This window comes from Amphibalanus amphitrite, unplaced genomic scaffold, assembly GCF_019059575.1.
Source record: "Amphibalanus amphitrite isolate SeventyFive unplaced genomic scaffold, NRLGWU_Aamphi_draft 001211F_arrow, whole genome shotgun sequence".
NCBI lineage: Eukaryota > Metazoa > Arthropoda > Thecostraca > Balanomorpha > Balanidae > Amphibalanus > Amphibalanus amphitrite.
In genome coordinates this window covers 141,644-168,084 of record NW_024882705.1, presented here as the reverse complement: position 1 = coordinate 168,084, position 26,441 = coordinate 141,644, and the positions used below count along the sequence as shown (strand labels likewise).

At 44.9% G+C, this 26,441-nt stretch overlaps 2 protein-coding genes across 5 annotated transcripts; both read left to right on the top strand.

The window, feature by feature from the left end:
- Positions 1 to 1,028: 1,028 nt before the first annotated feature.
- LOC122371159 lies at positions 1,029 to 11,439 on the top strand. 3 transcript variants are annotated; one of them, XM_043347293.1, is made up of 6 exons: positions 1,029 to 1,120; positions 3,172 to 3,407; positions 5,576 to 5,691; positions 6,005 to 7,434; positions 8,685 to 8,824; positions 9,787 to 11,439. In XM_043347293.1, the coding sequence occupies exons 2-6, from the start codon at positions 3,182 to 3,184 to the stop codon at positions 9,945 to 9,947; spliced, it is 2,073 nt and encodes a 690-aa protein (XP_043203228.1). In that variant the 5' UTR covers positions 1,029 to 1,120; positions 3,172 to 3,181; the 3' UTR covers positions 9,948 to 11,439. The 3 variants fall into 3 exon arrangements, with proteins under 3 accessions (XP_043203228.1, XP_043203230.1, XP_043203229.1); XM_043347295.1 differs by having other exon boundaries at positions 1,077 to 1,120; positions 3,175 to 3,407; XM_043347294.1 differs by having other exon boundaries at positions 1,089 to 1,115.
- A 985-nt stretch (positions 11,440 to 12,424) lies between these two features.
- Positions 12,425 to 24,874, top strand: LOC122371151 (40S ribosomal protein S24-like). 2 transcript variants are annotated; one of them, XM_043347284.1, is made up of 5 exons: positions 12,425 to 12,553; positions 12,750 to 12,931; positions 17,631 to 17,838; positions 22,579 to 22,616; positions 24,781 to 24,874. In XM_043347284.1, exons 1-4 carry the CDS (start codon positions 12,551 to 12,553, stop codon positions 22,582 to 22,584), a joined length of 399 nt encoding a protein of 132 aa, XP_043203219.1. In that variant the 5' UTR covers positions 12,425 to 12,550; the 3' UTR covers positions 22,585 to 22,616; positions 24,781 to 24,874. The 2 variants fall into 2 exon arrangements, with proteins under 2 accessions (XP_043203219.1, XP_043203220.1); XM_043347285.1 differs by lacking the exon at positions 22,579 to 22,616.
- Positions 24,875 to 26,441: the final 1,567 nt, after the last annotated feature.

Sequence of the window (26,441 nt, the reverse complement as noted above, 5' to 3'; positions counted from 1 at the left end):
ATTTTGAGTTGCAATTTTTGTCCCCTCAACTTTCAACCTACCCCATCAACTTTTCAAACGTTCCCGGGTCACCACTGCCCCATCGTGCAATTCCAGTGCTATGGCAAAGTTTTATCTGAAAGTTTAAACGTGCCCGATAGACTGGACGCGGTCCCCTCCGTCCACTCACGCTCTCTGGTCTCTGTACGGTCATCGCTGACTGGTCCAGCATCCAACGCGCTGGGTTTATAGAAATTTGGTTAAAAGAAATGAACATATTTTAATGAACGAATCCATTAAGTAATAAAATGAAAATGATTCACAGGTTATTATTACATGTGGGAGCACTGGCGCTGGAACTTTCTCAATGTTGGAGCCGGGCTCGAGGCAGTTTGAACTCATTTTTTTCCATGCAACGCCATAGGGTTAATTACGAGCGAGCGGTGTCTTATGGTTTTTTAGATACCTATATGACTTTTTACTTTTGACTTTTTCTTATTTGACTTTTTCCATTTGATTTTTATCATTTTGACTTTTCGCGTTTTTTGACTTTTTGCCATTTGACTTTTTGCTTTTGACTTTTTGCGTTTTTGACTTTTCGCCATTTTGACTTTTTGCCATTTGACTTTTTTGCTTTTGACTTTTTTCGTTTTTGACTTTTCGCCATTTTGACTTTTTGCCATTTGACTTTTTGCTTTTGACTTTTTGCGTTTTTGACTTATTGCCATTTTGACTTTTCGCCATTTGACTTTTTGCTTTTGACTTTTTGCGTTTTTGACTTTTCGCCATTTTGACTTTTTACCATTTGACTTTTTGCATTTTTGACTTTTGGACGTTTTGACTTTTTGCCATTTGACTTTTTGTCTTTTGACTTTTATCCGTTTTGACTTTTATCCATTTGACTTTTTTCCATTTGACTTTCATCCATTTTGACTTTTTGCATTTGACTTTTTGTCTTTTGACATTTTGTCTTTTGACTTTTTGTCCTGGAATCGTATATATGTGGCCCGCTTATTTGGAAGGTAATATTCGTTGCTGCTGAATTGACAAGTTATTTTCCAAATCCTTGAAAGACATGTAACATATGCGCCAGAAACGCTCTTATTTTGTAAACATTCGACCGGCGGGGCACTGGAGTAAAGTGTGTTGGATTTTATCAAATTTTTATAGTTTTATTCGCACTGTGATTTTATTTTATTATTTTGTAATGTTTTGCCATGCATGGTTGATACTTGATAAGTGATCCTTCTTGGTATTTCTCATTTCTGGAATCAATGGAATGGATCTCTAATCTACGGAAATCCTCAGTCGGGCGCACTGTGGTATCTCCGATTCATTTATGGAGACGTTTCTATTATTGGAAACGTTTCCAATTTTGACTACTCTTCTGTTCCAAAAATGGAAACGCTCATTCCATAAATAGAAACGCTAACATCTCCGCACATATTTTCTTGCCAAGGGTGGCTGGATTTGATGTATAACAACTGTTTCGCTTAAAACAAGCTCAGATACACCAAAAGCACTTGTCTTCTTGCATGGAAAGCTGTCGTATGCATTCAAATTCACGTCTTTAAAATCCTCCTGAATCGTATCCATTTATGGAGACTTAGTTTCCAAAAATGGAAACGCCGATGTTCCAAAAATAGAAACACTGAAGTTCAAATGTGTGCAAACTTAGCTTTAATGTGTTTTTAAAATTCACATGCAACTAAAAATTTGATGTTTTGGGACTGGTTTAGCATCTCGGCTCTCGGCAGTTAGCTTGGACGTCGGGTTCGATAATAATACATTACGTGCCGCAACTTGAGCACATTCAAAAGTCAACTAAAACTAAGATTTCCCAGAAACTACTGGACAGATGTGGTCCAAAGTGGGCAATACATAAAGCGTAGATATCATTTCAATATATAAAATTGATATCAATGTTACACATGAGCTAGAATGAATAAATTCATCGTCAGAATACAACGGTATTTGGTGTGACGACGGTGCAGACCTTACTTCCATCCTGCTTTTTACGTATGTGCACGGAGATTTACGTTGATCCGAGCCTACGATCATATTCAGCACATTTGAAATATCATAAAATGCCCACTTAAGTCTCCAAATAGGGCTTTGCAACAACTTTCATGCGATTTAATCAAAGATTGACGACCACCAGGCCGCTAGTACACCGGAAAATGCAGCGTGAAAATGAATGAAAAACTGAAGTTCCCAGTGATGTGGTTGTTCCAATCAATCGGCCAGTCTTTCAGTAGTCTGTTAAAAACGTTATTTTTTGTACAAAACATTCATAAATGTTATTATTTTCGATTAGAAAAACGTGTGAATTTTTTTATCACGTCGACATGTTATAAGCATCGCCTCGTTCGTCAACTTTCGGTTTTCTGATCGGAAAGTCGGAGAACAGGAACATAAACTAGAATACTGGCTGTCGATTGGTGGCATCCTGCGCATGCCAAATTGCACCAATCAATGCCCAGTTTGCTTTAAAGGTAGCGATGCACACAGCGTCTCCATTTATGGAACAGACCGTTTCTATTTTTGGAAACGGCGTATCCATTTTTGGAACATTGTTCCAAAAATGGAAACGTTTCCATAAATGGATCGGAAATACCACAGTGTGCCCGACTGTCCTAGGCCAGATATTGGATATAATTCATCGTATGGATAAATATATATCATAATAATCATATTGGTCCTGCAAGGCCCTATATAGAAGGTATGCTCATTAGGCCAAAGCAGCGATTTCCGTGACGTCACAGGTACGAAGCGTCGGACGGCTGTAATGCAATTCTATGGAAAATGACCCAACTTTAGGGCTCTCCCACATAGCTGCCAGACTCGACACTAAGGTAAAAATCATATCATATTAAAGCTCAAATCAAGACAAACAAGAAACCTATCTGACGTTTTTACGTATTACTAACGGCTTAGACACTATTCAAGTATATTCAGAGCTCTGCATTAACTCACTTTTTTCTGCCGTCAATGCCACTACAAATGCCTATAGTCGGCGCACGTGCGCTTGTCGAGCGGGGACCACCAGTCGGGCGATTCGGAGCTGCCGCCCAATCAGAACGCCGCAATGCCGTGACGTCATTGGTCGCACACGACACGTTACGGAGATAGGGATGAGACAGCCCTGTTGGTCCTGTAGCTCAGTTGGTATTACCCCCCACCTCTTTCCAGTAGGCAAGCAATGCCCGGCAGACGGCAGCATCAAGCGCCCCCAAAAGATAGCGTCGCATCCAGCAGCCACGACGATCTCACGGCTGGGGGTCGTGACATGCCGTGCCGGCCGTTCCGTGTGCGGCCAGAGGCACGGAAGATCTGGCAGCAGCACACCGGTGGTACGGTGGGGTTCCTGCTGGGTCAGCCTTCCCCACCGGCCGCAGTCGCTCCAGGCCTCCCTTCTGTGACAGCAGGTGAGAGCAGCTGGGCCTCCTTTCACAAAGCGAGTCTGTAACTTACGTCGGTTTTGGTCTTGAATTGCAAGCGCTTGTGAAGCGATGACGATCATTTGAATCGTTGAATTGATTTATCTTGTAGGCAAGAACAGAAGGGAGAGGGGGAAATAACTTTATCTCTTCACATGCACTTGCAATACAAGTCCAAAAACCGGCCGTAAGTTACAGACTCTCTTTATGAAACGAGGCCCAGAAGGCAGCTGATGGTGTCAGGGGCATGGGTATATAGGTATATAGGTAGCATATGCTACCTGCAAGTGTGGAGTCTGAAAACAGGGCGCCTGGGGCGACTTGCTGAAGGCTTTTGATATTGTCATGTGATAATTGACCTGTTAGAGGCATTGGAAGGGTGAGGACTTAGTAATCACTTTACTAATTTGCCCTCCGGCCCCCTGCTTTCAGATTCCACCCCTGCGAGATACATGTAGCCTGGTATTGTGCAATGTGCATAATGAAAGGTTATACCAAGCATCCGTGGCACAGTGTTTTAGTTTTCTCAACACACGCAAATAAATGGATGTGGCCGAAAACGCCCCTTCTCAGGCAAAGGCTAGAGCGTGAATGAAAGGAGCTAGATACCTTCATCCAAGGCCAGGGTTTATCCCAGCGTCCTATTCAGTCCCACGCTATACATTCCAGTCAGTCTTTGGGGCGGCTCCTCGGCCCCAGCCTGCCGGTGCCTCGTCTCAGCTCCCCCAGTAACTTCCCGTCCTATGCTGTCGGTCTTCTTTTGGAGATCTAGGTCCGGCGTGTCCTAGCCCGACGGGGCTTCACCTGGAGGCTTCTTTTTCACAGACACAATGTTTATTAAGGAACCAAACGTACGCAGGAAATAGAGCATAGATATTCAGTGAAACTTGCAGTACACTATAGCAACAAGGTGATAGCAGAATGGTGCAAAGGCACAGTCGTTTAACTCGAGGCACCACTCTGGAACATGATATAAGGCAACGGCCGCCGCCGCTGACCAGTCGCTCGTGAGCGGTAAATTTTGGTGTTTCATCAGCTGCTCGGCTTACGGAGCGGCCGACGGAACCTTCTTAGATCTTCCACTTAACGCGTCGGAGCAGGTGGTCCCGTGGACTTTGTTGGTGGGCCCAAAATCTTGGCGGTTATAGCTAGTCTTAGATAGTTCTTGACGGTTTTACTTTGTGGTTCGTCCTAGAAGTGTGTAAAATACGCATCACTAAGTGTGCATTGCAGAGGGACAGAGCAACGAACTTCCGCTACATTATTACGGAGCGAGCGAAGCGAGCGTAGTCTTTCCTTAGATTAACGGAAATTTCTGAGTATGAGCGGCCGGCCGGCCGTGGTCACGCTTTTGCGACGCTTATATCTCAGCAACCACTTGACCGATTTACATGCGGTAATTTTTGTAGGGTAGCTTCATTCCTTCTACCAAGTATTGGACTATTCCCGATGCATGTGGGTGACCCCTTATGCACGTGCCACGTGCAAAACGAAGAGGTGTCACTTTTGTAATTGTTGCAATATCTCGGTAACTACTGGGCCGATTGCGCTGAAAGTTGGCATGTAGGTAGGCACCCACTAGGCACTGCATATCCATGTGCCAGAGTTGGGGCGCTGCTGCACGTGCGCACGTGCAGGGGTCGTTTCCAGATCTCGAGAACGGCTCGACCGATTGCGCTCAAATTTGGTACACGGTTACGGAGCAGTTAGTAGGGTGCCGTGCACAAGTCAGTTGGGACCCATTTTGCACGTGCGCACGTGCAGGGTGCCGCTTCCAGATCTCGAGAACGGCTGGGCCAATTGTGCCCAAATTTGGCACATCGCTAGAGACCGGTTAGTAGGGTGCCGTGCACAAGTCAGTTGGAGGTACCCCTCGCAATTTCGCACGTGCAAGGTCCACCCTCTCGCTCGCTCCGTTAGTCACCCCAAAAGGCGTTATACTGGTATCTAGAATAACGAACGGAGTAACGAGATACGATTTTCACGTTTTTCAAGACAGAGACACGGGTAAAAAAGTCACAGTTTTGACAAACACTGCACCTATTTCACAAACACTGACAAACACATGCCTATTTCTAACACCTTCTTACTTGAATTACTCAGTTCTGCTAATGGCAGGATGTTCTTTGAACCAACAACTACTCTTCGCTCGACAGGTGGTACCGAGTGTGTCAACGCTCGTGAAAAACTACGGACCAATCGCAGCCACGGTCGTCACAGCGGCGGAGGACGACAGCCAATGAGAGCTCTGCCCATCAATGGCGTCACTGAGGTCAGCCAATCAGGCTGCGGGATGGGAAGAGAAGGGAATGTGTTATGGATTGGGATATGTTTGGTGGTTACTGGTTAACTGCCATTTTTGGGATCGGGAGGTAGTGGTAGAGGCCTATGCAACAGGCTGTTCTAGCGCGGACCTGTGATCTCATTGAATCTGTCAATTCAAACATTGAAGCTGAATTTTATATGAAAATATTACAAGGTTTAGTCGAACACATTACCTTATGCTATGACATTACCGTTTTCCAGCAAATCCCGTGTTGCATCTAAGATGACAGCTGACGATGGTTTTTATCCTTCTTTTCCAGGAAGCGCTCAGTCACTCCAAGTCATCATCCTCAGCTGCGTCGTTCGTGGCCAGCCCCGGCTCTCCGCGCCGTCACATTGACCTGGGTCAGCTGAACGGTGACCTCTCGGCAGTCGAGGGCGTGCGTGGGGTCAGGGTCATCTCGCCAGGCAGGCAGCACGTGCCGGCTGAAAACGGAAGGTTTCCTTCACCGGGTGAAGGGATAACTTCACCAAAGGAAGGATTTCGTGTGTGTGATGAAGGGATTCCTTCACCGCGTGGCTTTCGACGGGTGTCTTCGTCTGGTGATATCGGTTCCGGGAGCTTGTCTTCAGGAGCAACTTTGACTTCTTCTGCAGCTGACTTGAATCAGTACCAGATGCATGCTGCATCAGCTGCAAGTCGGCACAATCATTCAGGGAGCGTGATGAACAATAACCAATCTACCAGGACCCTCAACGGCGATCGGCTGTCTTCGCCTTTCGATGATGAAGGAATCCCTTCACGAAACCGGACCCGCGAAGCATTCCCTTCACACGCCACAAATGGCGAGAGATTTCCTTCATCCCACACCAACGGCGGTGAAGGAATTCCTTCACTCTCCTCGGCACCGTCGTGGCCTGACCGAACTCATAACGGAGACGGAGGCGGCGACGTTGAAGACAATCCTACTCGCTCTGTTCGCCTCAACATACCCAATGGAAACATATCAGACCGCTCATCTGAAAGCGACCTGCGTCGTGAGCGAATCAGAGCGCTCATCGGTAGTTTACGGCGGTCACCAACAGATGGCAGCACACGCGAGTTGACCTCTGAAGTCCGTCAGCTGTATTCTTCTAGCCGACAGGACATGTCAAGGGGGGCAGCGTCGACAGGAAGGGTATCTGAGCCTCCCGTGACGAGGTTCAGTGATGAAACCCGACTCAGTTTCCGAGAACAGGCGTTAGAGCGAGCGAAAGCACCGTACCGAGCGCCATCTATTGTCAACAGTCGGAAGTTCAAGTCATCTGAGACGCTACGAGATGGTGCTGCCGCTCGTGCTGCGCCTGAAGCACCCAACCGTCTGCTCAACAAGCGGAAGTCGCAAAGTGTGACGAAACTGGCGCGTGCTGGAGACGAGCACGGCGCGATGCGATCAGGTGACAAACGTGGCGTGGTGTCGACAAGAAATGACGCAGCATCACGTGTGGCGCCCATCTCCCATCCACCACCCATCGACGATTCTCCAAACCCTACCAATACCTCATCCAACCATTCTCCCTCTCACACTCCCGGCAAGACAGCACCGGGTTCTCATCCCTCCTCACAAGAGTCATCAGAGACACCAAAAGACTTTGTGAGACTGAACCGTCGAATGGCCTCCCAGCGGTCACGAAGAGCTAGGAGTGTACCCCGGCGTGGGGAGGAGGCGGCGGTAGTGAAGCCCAAGACGCAGCCCGGATCTCTGCCCAGGTGGGTGGGCGGGGAGAGGATGGGATGGCGATGTTGGTGATTTATAACTTAGTTAAGTGGATTATTGGGGGTCTGTGTTGTGAGTTAGATATTTTTAGATCGGAACCAACAGACTGTTTTTGGCGATGGCTCTGTCATTGACTCCTTCTGAAGCTTTCCATTCAAAAGGTTCGGACTAAATTTGTAAAAAGAAAACAGCTGTATGACCTTGCATAGTTTCACTCAGTCAGCACCTAGCAAGAGAGCGGCCAACTATTCGCTGGAGTACTGTAGGAAGAGATCGGCGAACTATTCGCTGGAGTACCATGTTAAAATTGAATACCTACTCTGACTTGCGCTCCTAATCACTCGCTGGTGACCTCTTATAACCCACGAGTGATTCACTCAAATGGCCCTTCCCCGAGTGTACCCATCGTGATCCCCTAGCCCACCCACCCCAGCTCTCCCCTATCTCTCAAGTACCTGGTTGCGCCCGCCAGCGGCAAATGGCTCACCCTAAATGACCTCCACGACCCTGCAATGACCCCCAATACCTCCCACCCACACACCTCCCCTAGGCCCTAGGTATATGTGTGCTACTATCAGCTCCGAGCGCCCTAAACCTCCAGAATTATCACCTGGTGCCTAGTGCAGCGGCACCAAACAATGGGCTGACTATAAATGACCCACTAAACTTCTCACCAAACTCCCTAAACCTACCACACTAAACTCACTAAACAAACAGCTACCCAGTGACCTCACAATCACCTTGCCCCTCTAACCTCTCTGACACCTCCCCTGGGTACCTGGGCCCTGTCTCACGGCCCGACGCTGCGCTACGCTGCTGTATTGGTGCGGCGTGCGAGACGAATTCGGCTCGACGCTCCAGCGTTGCGAGCGTCTGAGTTTGTTGATGTTTCCATGGAAACCCAATACACCGCTACGCGTATCGCTCTGCAGCGTAGTGCCGTGAAACAGGGCCGGAGTACAATGGACTGACCCAATGATTCACTATTGACCCACCTGTGTCTCTCCCTCAGCTTGCCCTGCCAGTGAAATGACTTGTCCCTAGTCTGGTCCCTCCCTCAGATGCCTAGTTCGTCAACAGCAATGAACTGACTCGAAATGACCTACTACTGACCCGCATGACCCCAAAATGACCTGTCCCTCTGGTCTCTCCCCAGATACCTAGTACGTCGTCAGCACAAATGACCTACTACTGACCTGCATGACCCCATACTGACCCCGTCCATCTAACCCTCTCTCCCCAGATACTTAGTCCGTCGTCAACAGCAGTGGGCAGACGAAGAGCGAAGACGGATCGAGTCAGCCCCCGACCCGGCCTGTCCCCCGGGACATATTCGGATGGCAGACGGGGAGAGGCTACAGACGCTCGATGTGCTCAAAGAGAGTGAGTTGGGAACAGTTTGTGTGGGGCTGGGGAGAGGCTACAGACGCTCGACGTGCTTAAAGAGAGTGAGTTGGGAGTTCATAAAGGCTACACAGTTTGTGTGGGGCTGGGAAGAAGCTATAGACCTAGGGTGTACTCAAAGACAGTGAGTTGGGGAGGCTCGGGAGAGGCTATAGACCTAGGGTGTGGTCAAAGAGAGTTAGTGGGGGAGGCTCGGGAGAGGCTATAGACCTAGGGTGTGGTCAAAGAGAGTGAGTTGGTGAGGCTCGGGAGAGGCTATATATAGAGTAGGTGAAGGGTTGGCGAGAGGCAACACACGCTCGATGTGGTCAAAGAGAGTGAGTTGGGGGGCTGGGGAGAGGCTATAGGCCTAGGGTGGGGTCAAAGAGAGTGAGTTGGGGAGGCTCGGGAGAGGCTATAGGCCTAGGGTGGGGTCAAAGAGAGTGAGTTGGGGAGGCTTGGGAGAGGCTATAGAGTAGGTGAAGGGTTGGAAAGAGGCTACAGACGCTCGACGTGCTTAAAGAGAGTGAGTTGGGGGCTGGGCAGAGGCTATAGACCTAAGGTGTGGTCAAAGAGAGTGAGTTGGGGGGGGGGGGGGGCTCGGGAGAGGCTATATTCTGAGAGAGTGAGTGGGGGGGGGGGAGAGGCTACAGTGTGCTTAAAGAGAGTGAGTGGGGGTTTGGGGAGAGGCTAAATAATTTGTGTGGGACTGGGGAGAGGCTACAGGGCAAATGTAAAGGCTATGAGAGGCTCAATGCACCTAAATATCATACGATTTTTTTTTTAATTTGTGTCTCAAGAGTCACTTGTTTCTGTGTATGAACGGGACATCACCTGTTCCATGCGCTCGGATCACACATGTCACATGACATTTTTATATGCCTGTTGTCCGCAGATCGATTGTCCTATAAGTATACGCCTGTATCCCTTACGTCACGTGACCTGCCTGTTTGCGCCCCCAGATCACGTGACGCTGCTCTCGGAACTCCGTTCGCTCCCCATCGCCCATACTTCGTCTCGTCTGGTAGCACAGCGGGCAGATTTAGAGCGGCAGCTTCAGAAAGTGGAGGAAGGCATCAGGATATTCAGCCGACCCAAGGTCTTCATCAAGAACGATGCGTGAGGATGAAGGGATACCTTCATAGCGTGAAGGAATTCCTTCGTTCTGTGAAGGGATTTTTTTCGTGCGAAATGCTAGGATTATGTAGTTTCGGGCGCCTCATACGTTTGTTGATTCCCCTTTCATCATTGAAGGGTAATGAGAATTTGTTGGAAGTTGGGTTATGTCCATGGTGTATAAATATTTAATTAAACAGAACAAGACATGGGGTACCCATAAGATTAGTTACGATCTCGTTTCCATACCAAAGAAGCAGGTCCCAGTCAGCTCGCCCCAGGCGACGTTTCGTTAGTGTCTATGTGTTCGGTGGATAGTATGATGTCGTTCATTTCTCTAAAGGCTATTGGTCTCTAGTGTTTCATTCACTGCTCGGGCAGTTCAAGTTTAGACATTACGTACCAGTATGTGATAAGGACTTTGCCCAAATTCATAGTTTATCTATCGGCAGGACGTCACATTATCATCACCTGGATGTTCTTTCGTTTTGCTTTTTTACATAACATCTGATCGCAGAGTCCATAGGAGGTTTCAATTATCATTACCATACTACGTTTATGGTAATTAACATGAAACTAAGATACCTGAACCTGGCCTTGACCTAGGTACTTGATTGGAAACCAATTGCAAAGTGCCTCATCTTCTTGGAAATGGCGCACAAGAGAAGCACAATGAACCTTAGAAGATGTCCACTTCTTATAACTGCCTAACACATTGTCCATGATATTTGTTGCTATGTCATCCAAAAAATGTTATTCATGTTCTAGTTAATTAGCTTTAATTTCATAAATAACTCGTGTCACATAGTGAACGTTTTGTTGTGTGCAAGCAATCAATCGGCAAGCATCACAGCTGTGCACTTGCTTGTTGACTAAGTTACTTCACAGTCACCTGTCGTATATTTATTGCACTCGGTCGATAATATGTGACGTAGATTTCACAATCGCACAGTGTCGTAAAGCGAACGTATATCGTAAATACGTACAACCTTATCGGGTATGTGTGGGGCACTATTTTCAAAGAAGAAGCATGTTCCTACCCTGCCACTGTTTGTAAGGTCGTGAATGTACCGTCTTGTCAGTGCAACTTCAGCCTTAATGTCAGTAGTAGATAGAAACCTCGCTCCAAATGGCTCAAATATCAATTTAACTATCCACGTGCAAAGATTTGGCTCGCCATAACACTGAAAGTCTAGCATTATGGGCAACATTTCCAGAAAAAGTACGATATAACGGAAGCGATCCCCTGGCGTGCTGATAGTCTGACCCCAATTCCACTACATTGAATGCTGTTATTAGTCTCTGGCAAAGCTGACATGTAGTGAAATGAATTGCGGACCGTCTTGTGGGTGTGTGAAGTTGAGCTGCGCGCTAGAGATTGGGAAGTATGTGACGATATTCGCGTGGCACTTATCTATTGAAATGGCCACATTATTCGTGCGTATGGTACAAAGTGTCGCATGAGTCGCGTGTTCACAATAAAACGCACATTCCACCTTTTTTGACGTTTTGTTGGTGTTTCGACAACGTATGTTTTCACTTTTTACGCGTTTGGGATTATAACAAGCTATGTTGCCCGTGCTCTACCAATGTGCTTCTTTGGAGTAGCGCTGCAGTGTCATTTTGTACATCATTTCTGATGGAACGAAAACGTATCGTATGGGGTGAATGTGGAGGCGGTTTTTATCCTATATATGGCCTTGGTTTTTATTTTATCTCGAGTTTTCCAGTCCATGGACCATTTGGCGTTTACCGTTTGACATGGATATTTATGCCATTGCCAAACGATCAACACACTGGATTTGCACAGCCTGACATCTCTTAGTTTACACTGCATGTCGAAGTCATTGTAATAGCCATTACAACTCACGCCGAGTGCATCGTTAAAGGTTTCCGAGGGCGAGAACTCAGATTCATTTCCTTGTCGCCGGAAGCCCAGCAGCCCGAGGCTGTAAATGCGACTGGCGCGTCCTCTATTCGCATCGAAGCAACCTTCAATGACTTTCCTTGCCGCCTATGGCGCTAGGAATCCAGCTTTCCTCTCATTTAGATACGATAGACGCGTTTACATAGGGTTTGTTGCAAACTTATATCTCCGTCCGTGATATTGCAAAAGATGCAAATGGTGCTTAACAATTTACAAAATGATCCCCTCTAAATATTTGAAGACCACTGCAACGAAATTATCGCCAAATTAACGAGCTAGAGCCTCGTCAAATATGCTATGTAAACCGGGTTAATGAAAGAACATCACAACATATGCTTCTATCATTATTGATTTCTTTTCAAGACCTGTTGAAAGGCGTAGGAATTGTCTTGTTATTTTGCTTTTAAAATGACAAGAGTCATTTGCTGTCAAAAACATGGATGATTACCAGCAAAACTTGCGGCTCTATATAATGGCTTTTGGTAAACTGAGCACCTGAATGCCATTGTTAATTTTCCTCAATTTATTTCTTTCAATTTTAAATCATTCACAATTGATCACACTTGATGGGTTAACAAAAATAGAAAGAAAATCATTCATCTTATACATAAAATATTTTATCTCCGGCGGTGCCGCATCACGGCCTTTTCCGCGCAAGCATTGTCGCGCCGACAGTTAACAAAATGGTAAGTATTTATATTCTATTTATAAATGGTACGTATTTATTGTTTAAAATGTTTTTCGATTCCGAAAAAGTCTTAGCGATGTGTGATTTCCTAGTGCTTTCTTTTGCCTTTGAAAACATAATTTTGGCTTCTCAGCCCGTGTTGTGATTTCCCATTCACGAACTTGCGTTGTTGACATTCGAATTATTGCTTTCAGAGTGAAGGAACCGCCACTATTCGCACGAGGAAGTTTATGACCAACCGCCTGCTATGCAGGAAGCAGATGGTTGTTGATGTGCTCCACCCGGGCAAGCCGGGCCTGAGCAAAAACCAGATTCGCGAGAAGCTGGCGAAGATGTACAAAGTTACCCCGGACGTCTGCTTTGTCTTTGGCTACAAGTAAGTGGTACATCAACATTTGCATTAAAATCAACTGCAGGGGACTGTTTGGGGTAACCAGGAATTGAAGGCTAAAGTGTCCTCTGAATATTGTTGTCCAGATCAAGATGGAAAAATTCATAGATACCCAGTAACTACGCTCTGCCCAACATGTCAGGGATTTTTATGCCCTGAAATTCAGTACAAGTGAATTTGTGCTGAAATGTTATCATAATTTGCACCTAATTTGGAAACTATGGCATTTATTTGTCTCAAAATTTGACTTATAAGAATTAGACATACTCATGCTTATGTATGCATTATGCAATACATGCTGAAAAGTTGACACTATAAAAGTGAAGGTTAAGAAGAAATTACTTCTTAATTGAAAAGAAAGTAGGTACCGTAGAACGGGGTGTTAAGGGACAGTTTTGAGGTGTTTTGTTATATAACTCAGAAGGGTTGGAGATAGAAGCATCAAATTATCAGCATTTTATGTGGAATTTGGTGCTTTACATGCCTGCCACATTTAAGTTTTTAAGATTTATACCTGCATATTATTTTTTATTATTTTTCATCACTGTCCCTTAGCACCCCAATGTGGGGTGTTAAGGGACACCTATATTATTCCAAGAAATGGTCATCAAATGCCCACAATTGGGGTGTGGAAGGGCACAAAATTTATTTATTGAAATGTTTTGCATATTCTGTCACAAAACAAGTCAGGTTCATTCACCACTAATGACCTTTTTAGCCAATTACGTGTAATGCAGTTTACGCTTGTGGAAAATGTGCTAATCATAAGGTAAACAGAACCAAAAAGCAATCTTCTGTCATCAATAAAAACCCATGTTGAAGCTTGTCACTTGTCATTATGTTTGCCCTCTTTGTTTTAGCCTTTTTATGATGACATCACATTTACTTACATCAGTCTCCATTGACCCATCATTGTAAAAGAGAGTGTTGAGATGTTTTGTTACATAACTTAAGATGTGTTAGAGATAAAAGCATGAACCTGCCAGCATTTTATGTGGAATTTGGTGTTTTCCATGCCTACTTAATTAAATTATATTTAGATATTATTTTTTTATTTTTTCTTCCCTGTTCCTTAGCACCCCACATCCACCTCAAAATATGCATGTATCCGGAAAAGAGGAAGAGGATGATGAATGAATGGGTGGATTTGCACAAGTTTTTCAGGTAACATGTGCAATACATGTGACAATACACCTATGCATTCATTTTCCCTGTACACCCACTAGTTTATGTGGTACACACCAGTTGGGCAAACTAGACTTTTGGAATCAAAATATGGAGGCATCAATAATTTGATTCTGGTGGGAGGAGCCATGACCAAATATGGGCATGGAATCAATTTTTTGATTCATTTGGGTACACTTTTAACTTCGAATGAATCGTTACGGTTGAAAAAAGGCCCATGACGGTGAGATTTTTCTTTTAAAAGGTAGAAAAATGTGGTAGGTTTGCAAAAAGTGTTACCTCAAAGCTAAGAAATTGTCCCTTTGGCCTTGTGAATGGGAAAAAGACAGAGCCACTGTCCATCACGTAAAAGCTGTTTTGAGGAAATCACACTGTATGTTATTTTTGTATCATGAATCACATACTAACCAATCAGTATTTGTGTAAAATGGCAAAATGAAATTTTTAAACCCCTAATTATCATTGTTGTAGTGCTTTTATATTATTTATATGGTTTTTACCTGTTGCTTCAGTTTTTGTATTCTTGACATTTAAAAATTGTGAATTGTTATCAAATGTAGTGAAGGTAAAGTACAACAATGCTATAGGTATCAGTTGTGGTGCTGAGGATACCACTAAATGAGAATAATAGCAAGAAAAATGCTGTATTCTTGCAAGTCATTGTTGCCTATCTGTCAACATTACCTGTGAATCAAAATAATGATTAGCCAGCTGATCGGGAATCAATATTATGATTATCTGTTTAAAGTTAATCAATTCCTTGATTGCCTTTCACTACCTAAAGAATTCAAATTGTTATGATAGGAGCAATATTATTTTGCTTAGGAGATAGTTCAAGCATTTCTGTTCAAGATCAGGCATGCTCCTTCTTGAAACACTCTCTTATTTTTAGGTGATTGGTAAGTTAGAAATGGTCTGCATTTATGCCCAAAAGGAATCAATCTTTTGATGCCTCCATATTTTGATTCCAAAGGTCTAGTTTGCCCAACTGACACAGAGTTTTGGAGATGTTTCAATTTTGTGAAAATGTAGCATGATTTTCAAATCCATTTTTGAACCAAATCACTTGCATGAAAAACCATACCATTTTCTCCTATGGTCAAGAGCAAAACAGTGTCAACTACCACACTGAAGTTTTTATTGAACCTTCTCAAATTAGGAAGTTAATATGACTCAAAGTTTTTCCCATGCAACTGTCCCTTAACACCCCACTGTCCCTTAACACCCCATTTTACGGTACACAAGATTGCTATGTGGATATGGGACTAAGATATGATACATTTGAGTGCAACAGCAGCAGGTACTGCATTTTATGGCATCCTCTTCCCATTCGCTAGCTGTGTGTGCATGCGGGATACGTTCATCCGCCAGTGGCCTGGGGTTAGCTTGTTCCCTTTGACCATGAACTTCTGCAGCAATATTTTTAATAAGCAGTTGAGTGTTATGCCATTCATTTCTAGGACGTCAATGTTAGGAATATTGCTATATATAACACCAGTACCAGATAACAGTGGTGGATCCAGGGGGGGGGGGGCAAATGGGCATTTGCCCCCCCCCCCCGCCCCAAACGGCATAATTTTAGCATTACGCCTATGGACGATGCATGGAAAGAATCGATAAATTGTTATGGTTTGCCCCCCCCCCCCCAAAAAAAACCGAGCTGGATCCGTCTCTGCCAAATAATAGGCAATTATTCAGAGCACCGAACTCTGATCATCATACTGTACTGCATGCAAAACTTCTGTTTCTCTTCAGATATCTCGGCAAACAAACTGCCTCCCAAACATTATCACACCACATTACATATGGCATGCGCAGGTCCCTCGGGCATAGTAAGCTGAGCTCTGTTCGCCCCCCGTTTATTTATCAGCAGGCTGCGACACCATGCTGCTACTTCTTAGCTCCTCATTGGTCGAATTCAAGTGGTCTATTCGTTAGAGCAATGAGAGGCCAAGAGGCGCCAGCAATAACTTCCTTATATGGGGAAAAGCGACAGCACGCTGATATAAAAACAGCGACCGAAAAGGGCCCTGATCAGTCTTCTTGAGCCCTGTGAAACCACACAGGGACAGTTAACAGTGCGAGTAACCTCATTCGGATGGGATCCACTCCAGATATAACTAGCGGTTAGGAGCATGAATATCTGGCGACAGACTCAAATGACAGCAGTCGCAGGTAATGCGTTTCTGACTCAAACATATGGGCTAGTGTTAAGAAGACACATTATCAACCAAGCCAGTCTGCACCTTAGTTCTAATCAGTGTATAGAAATCTTGGTTCTAACTGATTTAGGGCTGTCACAAATGTCAGGTACTTATGCGGAACAGGTCGATGGCAAGATTTTCTTCCTGTTTTCCAATTAAAGGGAGATAATGAGCTTTCTTTTTTCTTAAATAAAAATTACTCGACATCTTTACTATTTCTACTGTAGTTTCTATAAAATATGAAAATTTCCTAGCACATTTTCGTATGTGAAAAAGGTTTTTATTTTTGCAAAAAAGAAGCAGTACTTGCAGTACTTGTAACACCCACCGAAATGCGTTGTCCTTCTCTATGAAAAAGTCGCAGTATATGGCGCTTTTGTTTCAAACAGCGACGCTTGGGTTTTTGTTTATGTTATCGCCTTGTCGTTGCTTGGTTGTAAGGATTATAATTTGAATTAGAGTTAATTCGGTTTAGAATTAATTAGATTCTAATTTGGGGGTACATAGTGCCTACTCTTCTTTGTTTCCAAGTATTGTTTTGCGCCACAAATGAACGGCATGCGCCAGAAACGCAGCCAAATCTTGCGATTGCGACTACGAAATTCATTATTTTGGCCTCAGAGCCTGAAGCGAAAAATACAAGCATATTTATTTCAAAAAGACTTCAGGTTTGTCGAACGGTGTTATGAGAATTTTGATAACAGTACTGCATAAGTTTTTCAGTGATGCCGCAAAAGTGTTGTATCTATCTTCTTTTATTGTGCAGTCGGCGGGACCGATTCAAAATTGAGTCGTTGCTACTAAAATAGCAGCATATGGCGACAGATGATGAACAGGAAAAATAGTTGCGTAAATTTAGACATAAACCACCCCCAAACCATGAATATCTTTTGAAGGCACTATAGACGACCATTAACTAACTAGATGTGATGAAGATCAAATGTAATGAATACGCTCATTTTACAAAATTACATGCAAGTACCAAAAAGTGATGTAAGTACCTATTCAACGGTCATTTTCAGCGCTCCCCGCTAACGTGACTTCAAGTTGAGATATTTGCGGCAAGGTACCGAATTGAGCAAAATGGTTTTGATTTACATTATAACTTGTTGTGTTTTGTCAGAAAATGGTCCTAACTCAGATTTTGTGGAAAAAGGTCATAATCTCCCTTTAAGATGTACAATTTGAACAAATTCCCGAAGAAGGCGTCTGCTCGAATCAATTTGATAAAAAAGTAACCGAATTCAAATCATAACCCGCACATCACACATTACACACGTGCCTTTTCTCGCCAGGAACCACTTCGGCGGCGGTCGCACTACCGGCTTCGCTCTCATCTACGACACCCTGGACTTTGCCAAGAAGTTCGAGCCCAAGCACCGTCTCGTCCGACACGGCCTCCTCAGCAAACCTACCGGCGGCCGGAAACTGCGGAAGGAACGCAAGAACAGGATGAAGAAGGTCCGCGGCACGGCCAAGGCGAAGGTCACAGCTGGAAAGAAGGTGAGAAAGGAGAGGGAGGTGGTGAGGTGAGAGGAGGTAAGTTGGTGGTTGTTGGAGGGGGAGGGTAGGGATTGAAGGGATAGAGGGTAGTCTTGGATCTGGTAGAACCCAATCATTGTATTCCTGGAATAGAAGGGTCCCCGCTAGAGTTGCAAAATTTCCCCCAAAGGCTGCTACCGGCACCGCCCCGCCCCACAAAAATTTTCTGGGATACCGGCATGCTACCACGACCCAAGCAAAAACACCACCAAATTACCGGCATACTAAAAAACCTGCAATGTTGATTCTAGCCTACCCCTACAAGAGATGCCACACTTTGACAATTTCAGTACCCATCCCAGTTCCCACCCAGCAGCCACCCAATGTCCAACCTAACTACGAACAGGATGATTTTGGCTCAGTTGGCCCCACAAATACCCACAATTTTGAAACTCAGTTCCAGTCTATAACTGTTAAATATCACGTGTAATCAAAGAGGTATTGCCTACAAAAAAGCAGTAAGAAAAAAGCATCAAAAAAGCAATGACAAAAAGAACTTAAATTACTGAATTGTTTCTGAAGACTGGACAGTTCAAGTTAGCAGTAATCACATTAACATTTCAGAGGTGTTCTGCTATTCCACATTCTCCTAAAATGTTGCAGGAACCTACCAACCAAAATCAAATTTTGAAATCTAGATGGCCACATTATAAAAAGTACCTACAGATTCGGCCATGTGCCTGAGGAAGCGAGATCAACACCTTTTTTCCTTTTCGCCATGGCTTGCTGGCTCATGAATAAGATACGAATCATTTGAAAAATGTGAAAAACTCACTTGTCCTGAGAACAGTCGCCAAATAATATGCATAAAAACGATATAATAACCTCTTTCTCGAAGAATCTTCCTCCCCAAACACAAGGTTATCAACTATCAAAGATTTCGAAACAGATGCGCCATAATAACAGAGACTTTTAACCAGCTGATTAAATTGCTGCAAAAAAAAAAGTTTCTGAACTGTAGCAAACTGCCTCATAAATGATTTGTTGATGTAAATGATCCAAAACGATATTGAATTCTGATGTAATCAACATTGTGAGTTTAGTTCACTACAAGAAAATGCATTCCTTTCAGGAATTAAACTAAAAAGGCATACGAATGAATATTACGTCATCATCTTACATCCTTTCATCAGGGGAGAGAAGATCTAAAAAGTCAATCCTTGGTTCCCCTGTTATTCTGCGCCACTTTGTTTATTTTGTATGCATATTGTGTTTTCTTGTAAAGATGAGACAAAATGCCAGTTTATTTGATTTTCATTTCATTTTTGGGACCAAAGTCAGGCTCAGGGCTACCTAATACCTGCCTTTTCAGCTGGATTTTCAGTGTCAAATACTTTGTAGAGTATCTCAGACCACATCTCAGGACTCAAGGCCAGTTTCCAAACAATGTGTTTTGTGGTGTTTTGATTCTGCCTTTTCCTCTAGGGAACGTTGTCATGAACATTTATTTATTTTGTTGTATTTTACCTATTACATACCTACCATTAGACTTACTGATTGATCGAGCTTTTGCAGCATGAATAAGTATTCTTCCATTTATTGACCACAGTAGATTCTTGACAATCCTAATTTTAACGAAACTTGTGAATCGCTGAGGCCCATGTGTTATCCCTACCCTTAGCAATGTAACTTCTACCACAAAATGTATTTTGCAGTGGCTAATATTGCTGTTATTATAATTTGATAGCCTCTTTAGTGCCCAAAGTTTAAACCATATGCTGATATTTTCTATTTTTGTGCAAAATCAAAAATACCGGCATGCTACCGGCAAGACATGCCAGATACCACGAAAAAACCTGCGGTAGTGAAAATTTACCGGCATGCTGGTAGTGCGGTAGGGAAACTTTGCAACTCTAGTCCCCGCCCCCGGAATAGGTGAACTGCTAAAGACCCGAGAAGGGGATGCTAATTATATACGATCAAGGGTTTGGTGGTGAAATATTGGACAGGAATTGACAGAATAGCTTCAAAGATGGAGACTAGAATTTGAATTAAATCCAGATGATATTAATCTTCAGGCTTAGAAAAGCTGCAAACATGTGAGATTCAGGAAGGGTCCCAGGCTGCAAAAATGTAGGATTCAGGAAGGGTCCCCCTTCCCCCCAGGTCAGGTTAGCACCCTCACCCCCGTCTTAGGTCACATCTATCTGCACCGTTCTACTCGCGTCAGAGTCCTTCCCTAGAGGCTGGCAAACGTAAGAACGAACGGAGCTAAAGCGCCTTACTCATGGCACGTGTTTTGACCACTGCAAATAGAATTCTGAGCATTGACTATGCTCGAAGAAGCCCTGTCCTGTCTTAGAAGTCGGGAGGAAAATGTTCTCTGATACGCAAGAAGCAATGTTAAGACACGTGCGTCAATACCCTGTTGCACTTTCAATCCGTTCTTTGTTACGTTTACCAGAGTGAAGTGTAATCTGCAGCTGACTATTGTATCCTATGCGACATGGATCTCGTCTCGACATACCTTCCATCTCTTAGCAAGGAAGGAGCGGCGACGGCGGGCGGCGTGGGCCCAGCGATGGGCCCGCCATGGGAGGGGTGGGGTGGTGGTTAGATTGTTGTCATATCGGTGTGGGTTGTGTTGGTGTTTGGGCAGAGGTATCTTGGTATTATGTTGGTTGAGGGGACAGTGTCATAAGGGATGAACCTGGGCATGTGCGCTGATTTCAATGGTGGATTTCTGATCGGCTTGGTAATTGATTCAACATAAATATTAATCTTATTGGATTGCACGATGTGCTTCAATGAAGGCTTCAAAGTGTCATGCTTCCTTGAGGTGTAACAAAAAAGGAGAAATTAGATTCATCTTTCCATAAGGTTTCTAAAGGCTCATGACACCCAATGAAGCTCTAAAATAAGTCACCCAATTCTCCCATTTCCACTTTTTGTCGTCAGCGCACATATCTGGTCGGGACCAGAGCTGCAGTTATATGTCTAGTCATCGCACCGTCTACTTTATAGTTGAGAAAAAGCGCGGACACTGTCTGCAACCTTATGGAATGACCGTCCGACTACCGAACGAAAGCCTCGAAAATAGACCCGGTTCATTCCTGGCTATTCGGTAGTGAAATACTGCAGCTCTTGTTCCGAGTGTTCCGCCCTTTTCGGTGTTCAAATAGGCGATTCAGGTGTAGCTTTCGGTGGCGTCTCTGTCCTCTAAGAAAAAGGGAAACAAGGACAGTTTCTGCATGTTTTATATTGTATTTGGCAATGGATTGCGGTCGAATTGCCTCTGCGATTTTGGCGTGAGTGTGTATTTTTTCCAGTGTTCATCGCCAACATGTCTTTCAGTTACTCTTTGAGGTACTTCGACCGCACCTTGTCCACTGCAGTCACTATAAAAGCAAACTCAAAATACACGTGCTAGTGATATATTCATTCCGTATCTCTTCCTGGGATTTGAGAACGCTGCATCGGTTTGGTCCGAAACAGCGTCTTCAAAAGTGCTTCAAAGGTGTATTATGGCTCACCTGACCTTTGCTTCGTGTCACAACATACTGAAACATAGCCAAACTTGTACTAGCAACGCGTAAAATGAATATTTTGATGAATTATCACTACAAGGGTATCATCTGACAAGCATTCGACCAAATTATGGCAAGATATTTGGTCGATTGCTTGGTGTGTTGAGGTCCCTATGGTCGAAAATTTACTGATTACACTACCGATATTGCAATGTAACCATAAGATAAACTCTATAGCATGTTGTGATACGAATAAAACGGCAGTTGAATCATCATCCACCTCTCTACCTTCTTCGCTATACGCTTCACAGTTCGTTCTCGTGTTCCAACTTGTCTGCGACATGTTGGGACACGTTCTGGGGGCAGAGGCGCCACCTTTCAGGACGGTGAACGGGTCACGGGCGGTGCCCTGTGGCGGGGCCCGTGACCCGCGCTGTCATCGTTCGGTGAGGGAGGGATATCGTGACGGCATCGTAATGTAACCTAACGGGCATCGTAACGTATTGTTATGAACTTGGGACGTCTTGTAAACGTAACGGATGCTATGAGCGTTGAGATTTTGATAGACGTATTTGCTTATGCCATGCTTGTTGCTTTTTGAAGAGACGTCTGCTTGTTTTGAAACAAAGGCCGAAAACGATTACCTTTCGCACCGAACGCCTAGGGTGTATAGGGGGCTGTGTGTGTGTGTGTATGCAATGCCAGGGCAGTGTCCTGAAATTACTCTGTGTATGTTCAAGACACTGCTGGCAATGGTGTGGTGTACGAGTATGTATTGTTTGCCGGTATTTAATCACCGGCGCTGGGTGTAAGGCGCCGCACTTGTGTATAGAACGCTGTTCGGCACGGCTATCACATTCGGAGACGCTTCTGGTTGCCATGACGACTATCTCTAGTTGCCAAGGTGACCCCTTGTAGTTGCCATGGCGATTGCTTTGACTAGGGACTCAGTTCCTCGCGATGCAAAGCTGCGTCGCCTTTAGATTCATTTATAAAAAGAAACATTTGTAATGCTATCACCAATTGTGATTTTTCTTGCAACAAAAGCAGATCACATTCAAAATTATCTTGAAAGTTTTTCTATAGTCGAACAAAATTTCACAGGTTCATGGTTCACACGTCATGGCACTAAAACCATTCCGCCTTTTGCGCGGCATATCCGTCGATGGCCGTGTTTTGAACACCGCTCAATGCTCGTGTGTACGCCGAACTAACTACGACTGTTCATTCGCAGCGTTAAACATCTATCAGCACAGCTCAGCGGCGGCATCGGTGGGTTTTCTGCATGTAATTAGCAGCTAGTCAGCGCCCAAAAGAGCCGGATGAGGCTCCTAGGGAGTTAATGCATGTGCTGCTTTTAGAGATAAAAGATTTTAGTGGATTGTGTGATTGAGAGTGTGCGTAATGGAGAGTTAGTGTTTTCTGAAGGCACTCTGGGGTAATGAAACTATATTTTTCGTATCAGTTGCGGGATACAGCCATGAGCCTAAATATGGAGTTCCTGGGGCAGATGTGTGGAGCAAGTAACTCTGAAGTTTGTGTATTTTATATTATAAACTGCAAATCATTGATCCAAAAATTTGTCTCGGTTTCTATCCAGACATTGTTCAAGGACGTTAAAAGCGTCACGGTTTGTTTTCACTCAATCTTGAATTGTCCACACAATATGCCCCATGAGCACTTATTAGAATACGATAAGTCTATTTGACCGATATCGGTGATTTAACTGAATATGCGCTTATACTCTAAACACGTCTACCAGAGTGCCTTTTGAAAATGCTAGCGTATTTTTGCGCTACACTGTCGTGTAAGGCGCAACTCATCTTTGCATTTTAGCCTAATAATAACGGCGAGCTACAGCCGTTTGGCGCTCGACAGTCTTGATCTCTAAACGAACTAAATGAACTGCTCAGTCTGAGTCAGCCCTACACGACAGTTGCCTGTCCCCGTCCTCCCGACTAAGTATAAGTTTAGGTTAAGACCCCACCCGAGGAATATATGCGTGTGTGAGAGGCTGCTGGTAGTGGTGCGTGTTTGTGAGAATCGGTGAGCGTACTAGACGGGTGTGAGAGACTGTAGGAGTGCTGCTGTGTGCCCCGTCTCCCTCTAATTTCAGCTCGCCAACCGGTCAGCACTGGTCGTGATTTAGTTTGTAGTTGCACCCCCACATGTGCTGTATGTATGCCACACCAATGTTCTTATGCCTGTGTTCCCCTTCCCTCCCCAACCCCAATCGCTGCATTGACATCTTTAACCTTATTCCTTTTGCCATATTGTTGTCTTACTCCCGCCCGTTTGCTGCTTTGCTTTGCCACGACCATTGCCACGTTGTTGTCCGTACTGATTTGACCAGCCTGATGTTTTTTTTACATAATCTCCCTCCATCCCCCCCCCCCCCCATTGAACATGTTACATTGTAAATTCTCCACGACGTGACTGCATTGATGCTGTGTTCCTTTTATCACTTTGTTGTCCTCTTCTGAACCTTTTGCTGCACTGGTTTGTCACGCCCTTTTTCCTTTTGTCATATTGTCATTCCCTTTTAACTGTAATGCTGCATTGTTTCGCCATTTATTTTTTTGGCAATTGTCCAGCCCGCCCCTCTTGAAGCATCTACAAGAGGGCGTGCGTTGCCCCGCCTTAATCCTTTGTAATTCCTCCCTTCACGTCGCTATTACTACACTTGCTGCTTCGTTCTTGTAATAAGTAACTGAGAGTAGACCATGTAAATCCACCATGTAAATCTGTAAATCCACGGGAGTAGTGGTGTGGCTCTGATAGCACCTGTACCTCAAATACTCGAAGGCTTCGAGCATCCGAGGTTGCTCTTTGGTGATGATTTGTTGCATCTCTTGCTGCTATATCGGTTTTATCCGTGCATATTTCTGCAGCGCAACCATTGTCTGGTTCGAATGCGCTTCAAAAGTTCATTCGTAATTTGTCGCTTAGTTCTCAGTGCTAACCAAAGTGCACTATTTCATTCACTCCTTGGGATATAGCTATGTTTGGCATCATCGAAATTAACGTTAATGAGCCAATTTTTTGACATCCTCATGGGCGTACGATATTTCGATAACGACGTAAGGTTACACTGATCTTTCCAACTACTCGCAGGCCCAGTCATATTCTTACCTTCCTTCCTCCATAGTCCACCAGCCCCTTCTTTCAGATATTATCCCTCCCCCCTCACCTCTGATATGGCTCCTCAAAATCACCATCTATCTTTCACATTACCTCCCTCCTTCCTTCCATTCGCGTATACTCTCTCTCTCTCTCTCTCTCTCTCTCTCTCTCTCTCTCTCTCTCTCTCTCTCTCTCTCTCTCTCTCTCTCTCTCTCTCTCTCTCTCTCTCTCCCCCTCTCTCTCCCCGCTCCCTCGTCTGTGTTTTATTGACCACTGACTGAATCTGACGCCTCTTTTATTCGTCTGTTTGCAGTAGTAAGACCGGGGGTGACGCTCTACCATCGAGTCATCCGCTTTATACCGCTCCTCCACAATGTCTGATCGATAATATACCTGTCGGACCGTCAGCTCAGCTTTGTGTCGCTGCTGGAGAGAGAGTAAGGGAGGCGGTGGGGGAGAGTAAGGGAGGTGGTGAGGAGAGAGTGAGGGAGAGAGAGAGTGAGGGAGGTGGTGGGGAAGAGAGTGAGAGAGTGGTGAGGGAGAGAGAGTGAGGGAGAGAGAGAGAGAGAGAGAGAGGGGGGGAAGGGAGGGAGAGAGAGAGAGAGAGAGAGAGAGAGAGAGAGAGAGAGAGAGAGAGAGGAGGGGGGAAGGGAGGGAGAGGGAGAGAGAGAGAGAGAGAGAGAGAGAGAGAGAGAGAGAGAGAGAGAGAGAGAGAGAGAGAGAGAGAGAGAGAGAGAGAGGGGGGGGGAGGGAGAGACGTTTAAACGAGGGGTGGTAAACGGTGTGGGGTGGTGCAGATACTGGTAAACGACTAGTGGTTATGAAAATCGCTGCTGCCTGCTAGGGGAGGGGAGGGGAGAAGGGACGGAAACTCGGAGAGAATTGGGAGGGAGACTGGTGAAACGGGGAAGTGGAAGACAGATGTGAACGGAAGGAGAGGCGCCTGTGGGTCTCAGCCGTCCAGGTTTGTTAATACTGGAAGAAATGTCAGTTCACGATGTTGTGGAGAGTCGAAGGGTGTATGGGTCGACGTCAGACGTAGGGAATTTAGAAAGATAAGTGCCGACGAACCAGTAGCGGCGGAACACCTTCAATTAAGGGGGGGGGGGGCACTGCCGACTTTTGGTACCGTTCTTCCCATGCAACGCCCATAGGGCTTGTGTTGAATTGCCGAAGTCAGAGGGGGCACAGTGCCCTCCCCGTTCCGCCGCCTATGTTACGAACTGCACTACAGAGCATGCGGGGCTGAGGGGGAGAGCGAGACGCAAAAGGTCGACTCACAGCACCAACAGGTCAATCCAATAGAAACTGATCAGGAGGTGCTGGGAAATTATTTCGAGGCACAGGCGTGGTTCACTTAGCAGTTAGCGGATATGCCGTCTCACACGCGGCGCACTCGACGGATCTGTGGTAAGACTACGGGTGATCAGAACGAGACTGACTAGAGCGCCATCTGTAGCCGCGTCACTTGCGCCATCTGTTCCTGTAGGTTTCCGCTCTTGAGAGCACAGTAAGTACTTCAGCATGGTTGTGGACAGAAGTACGCACACGAATGTTCGTGCGCAAAATTACGTGAGCGCGTAGATGCTTACAAACAATAAAAAGCATCGCTGAGAACCCTAACTTTACCTGACCTAGTCCTAAACCGACCAAACCCAACCTAACGTTACCTAAAGAAAAACCTCAACCCTGGCGGGTGGTCGTATTTGATGGATTCGTAGCCGCTGATCACGAATCTGGCCTCCAGTTTGCTCTAAGCACTCATTTAGAGCCTCAGGATAGCAAAATTGTCTTAAAGGGAGATAATGAGCTTTCTTTTTTCTTTAATAAAAATTACTCGACATCTATACTATTTCTACTGTAGTTTCTATAAAATATGAAAATTTCCTAGCACATTTTCGTATGTGAAAAGGTTTTTATTTTTGCAAAAAAGAAGCAGTACTTGCAGTACTTGTAACACCCACCGAAATGCGT

What these genes read in the sequence shown, in the direction of transcription:
- LOC122371151 (XM_043347284.1), top strand. An exon ending in TGCTTTGTCTTTGGCTACAA is followed by an intron (nt 12,932 to 17,630) that starts GTAAGTGGTACA and finishes TTTTCTCGCCAG; the next exon opens with GAACCACTTCGGCGGCGGTC.
- LOC122371159 (XM_043347293.1), top strand. Translation starts at nt 3,182, where the DNA reads ATGCCCGGCAGACGGCAGCATCAAGCGCCCCCAAAAGATAGCGTCGCA. An exon ending in CCTCCCTTCTGTGACAGCAG is followed by an intron (nt 3,408 to 5,575) that starts GTGAGAGCAGCT and finishes TTCGCTCGACAG; the next exon opens with GTGGTACCGAGTGTGTCAAC. An exon ending in GCTCGATGTGCTCAAAGAGA is followed by an intron (nt 8,825 to 9,786) that starts GTGAGTTGGGAA and finishes TTGCGCCCCCAG; the next exon opens with ATCACGTGACGCTGCTCTCG.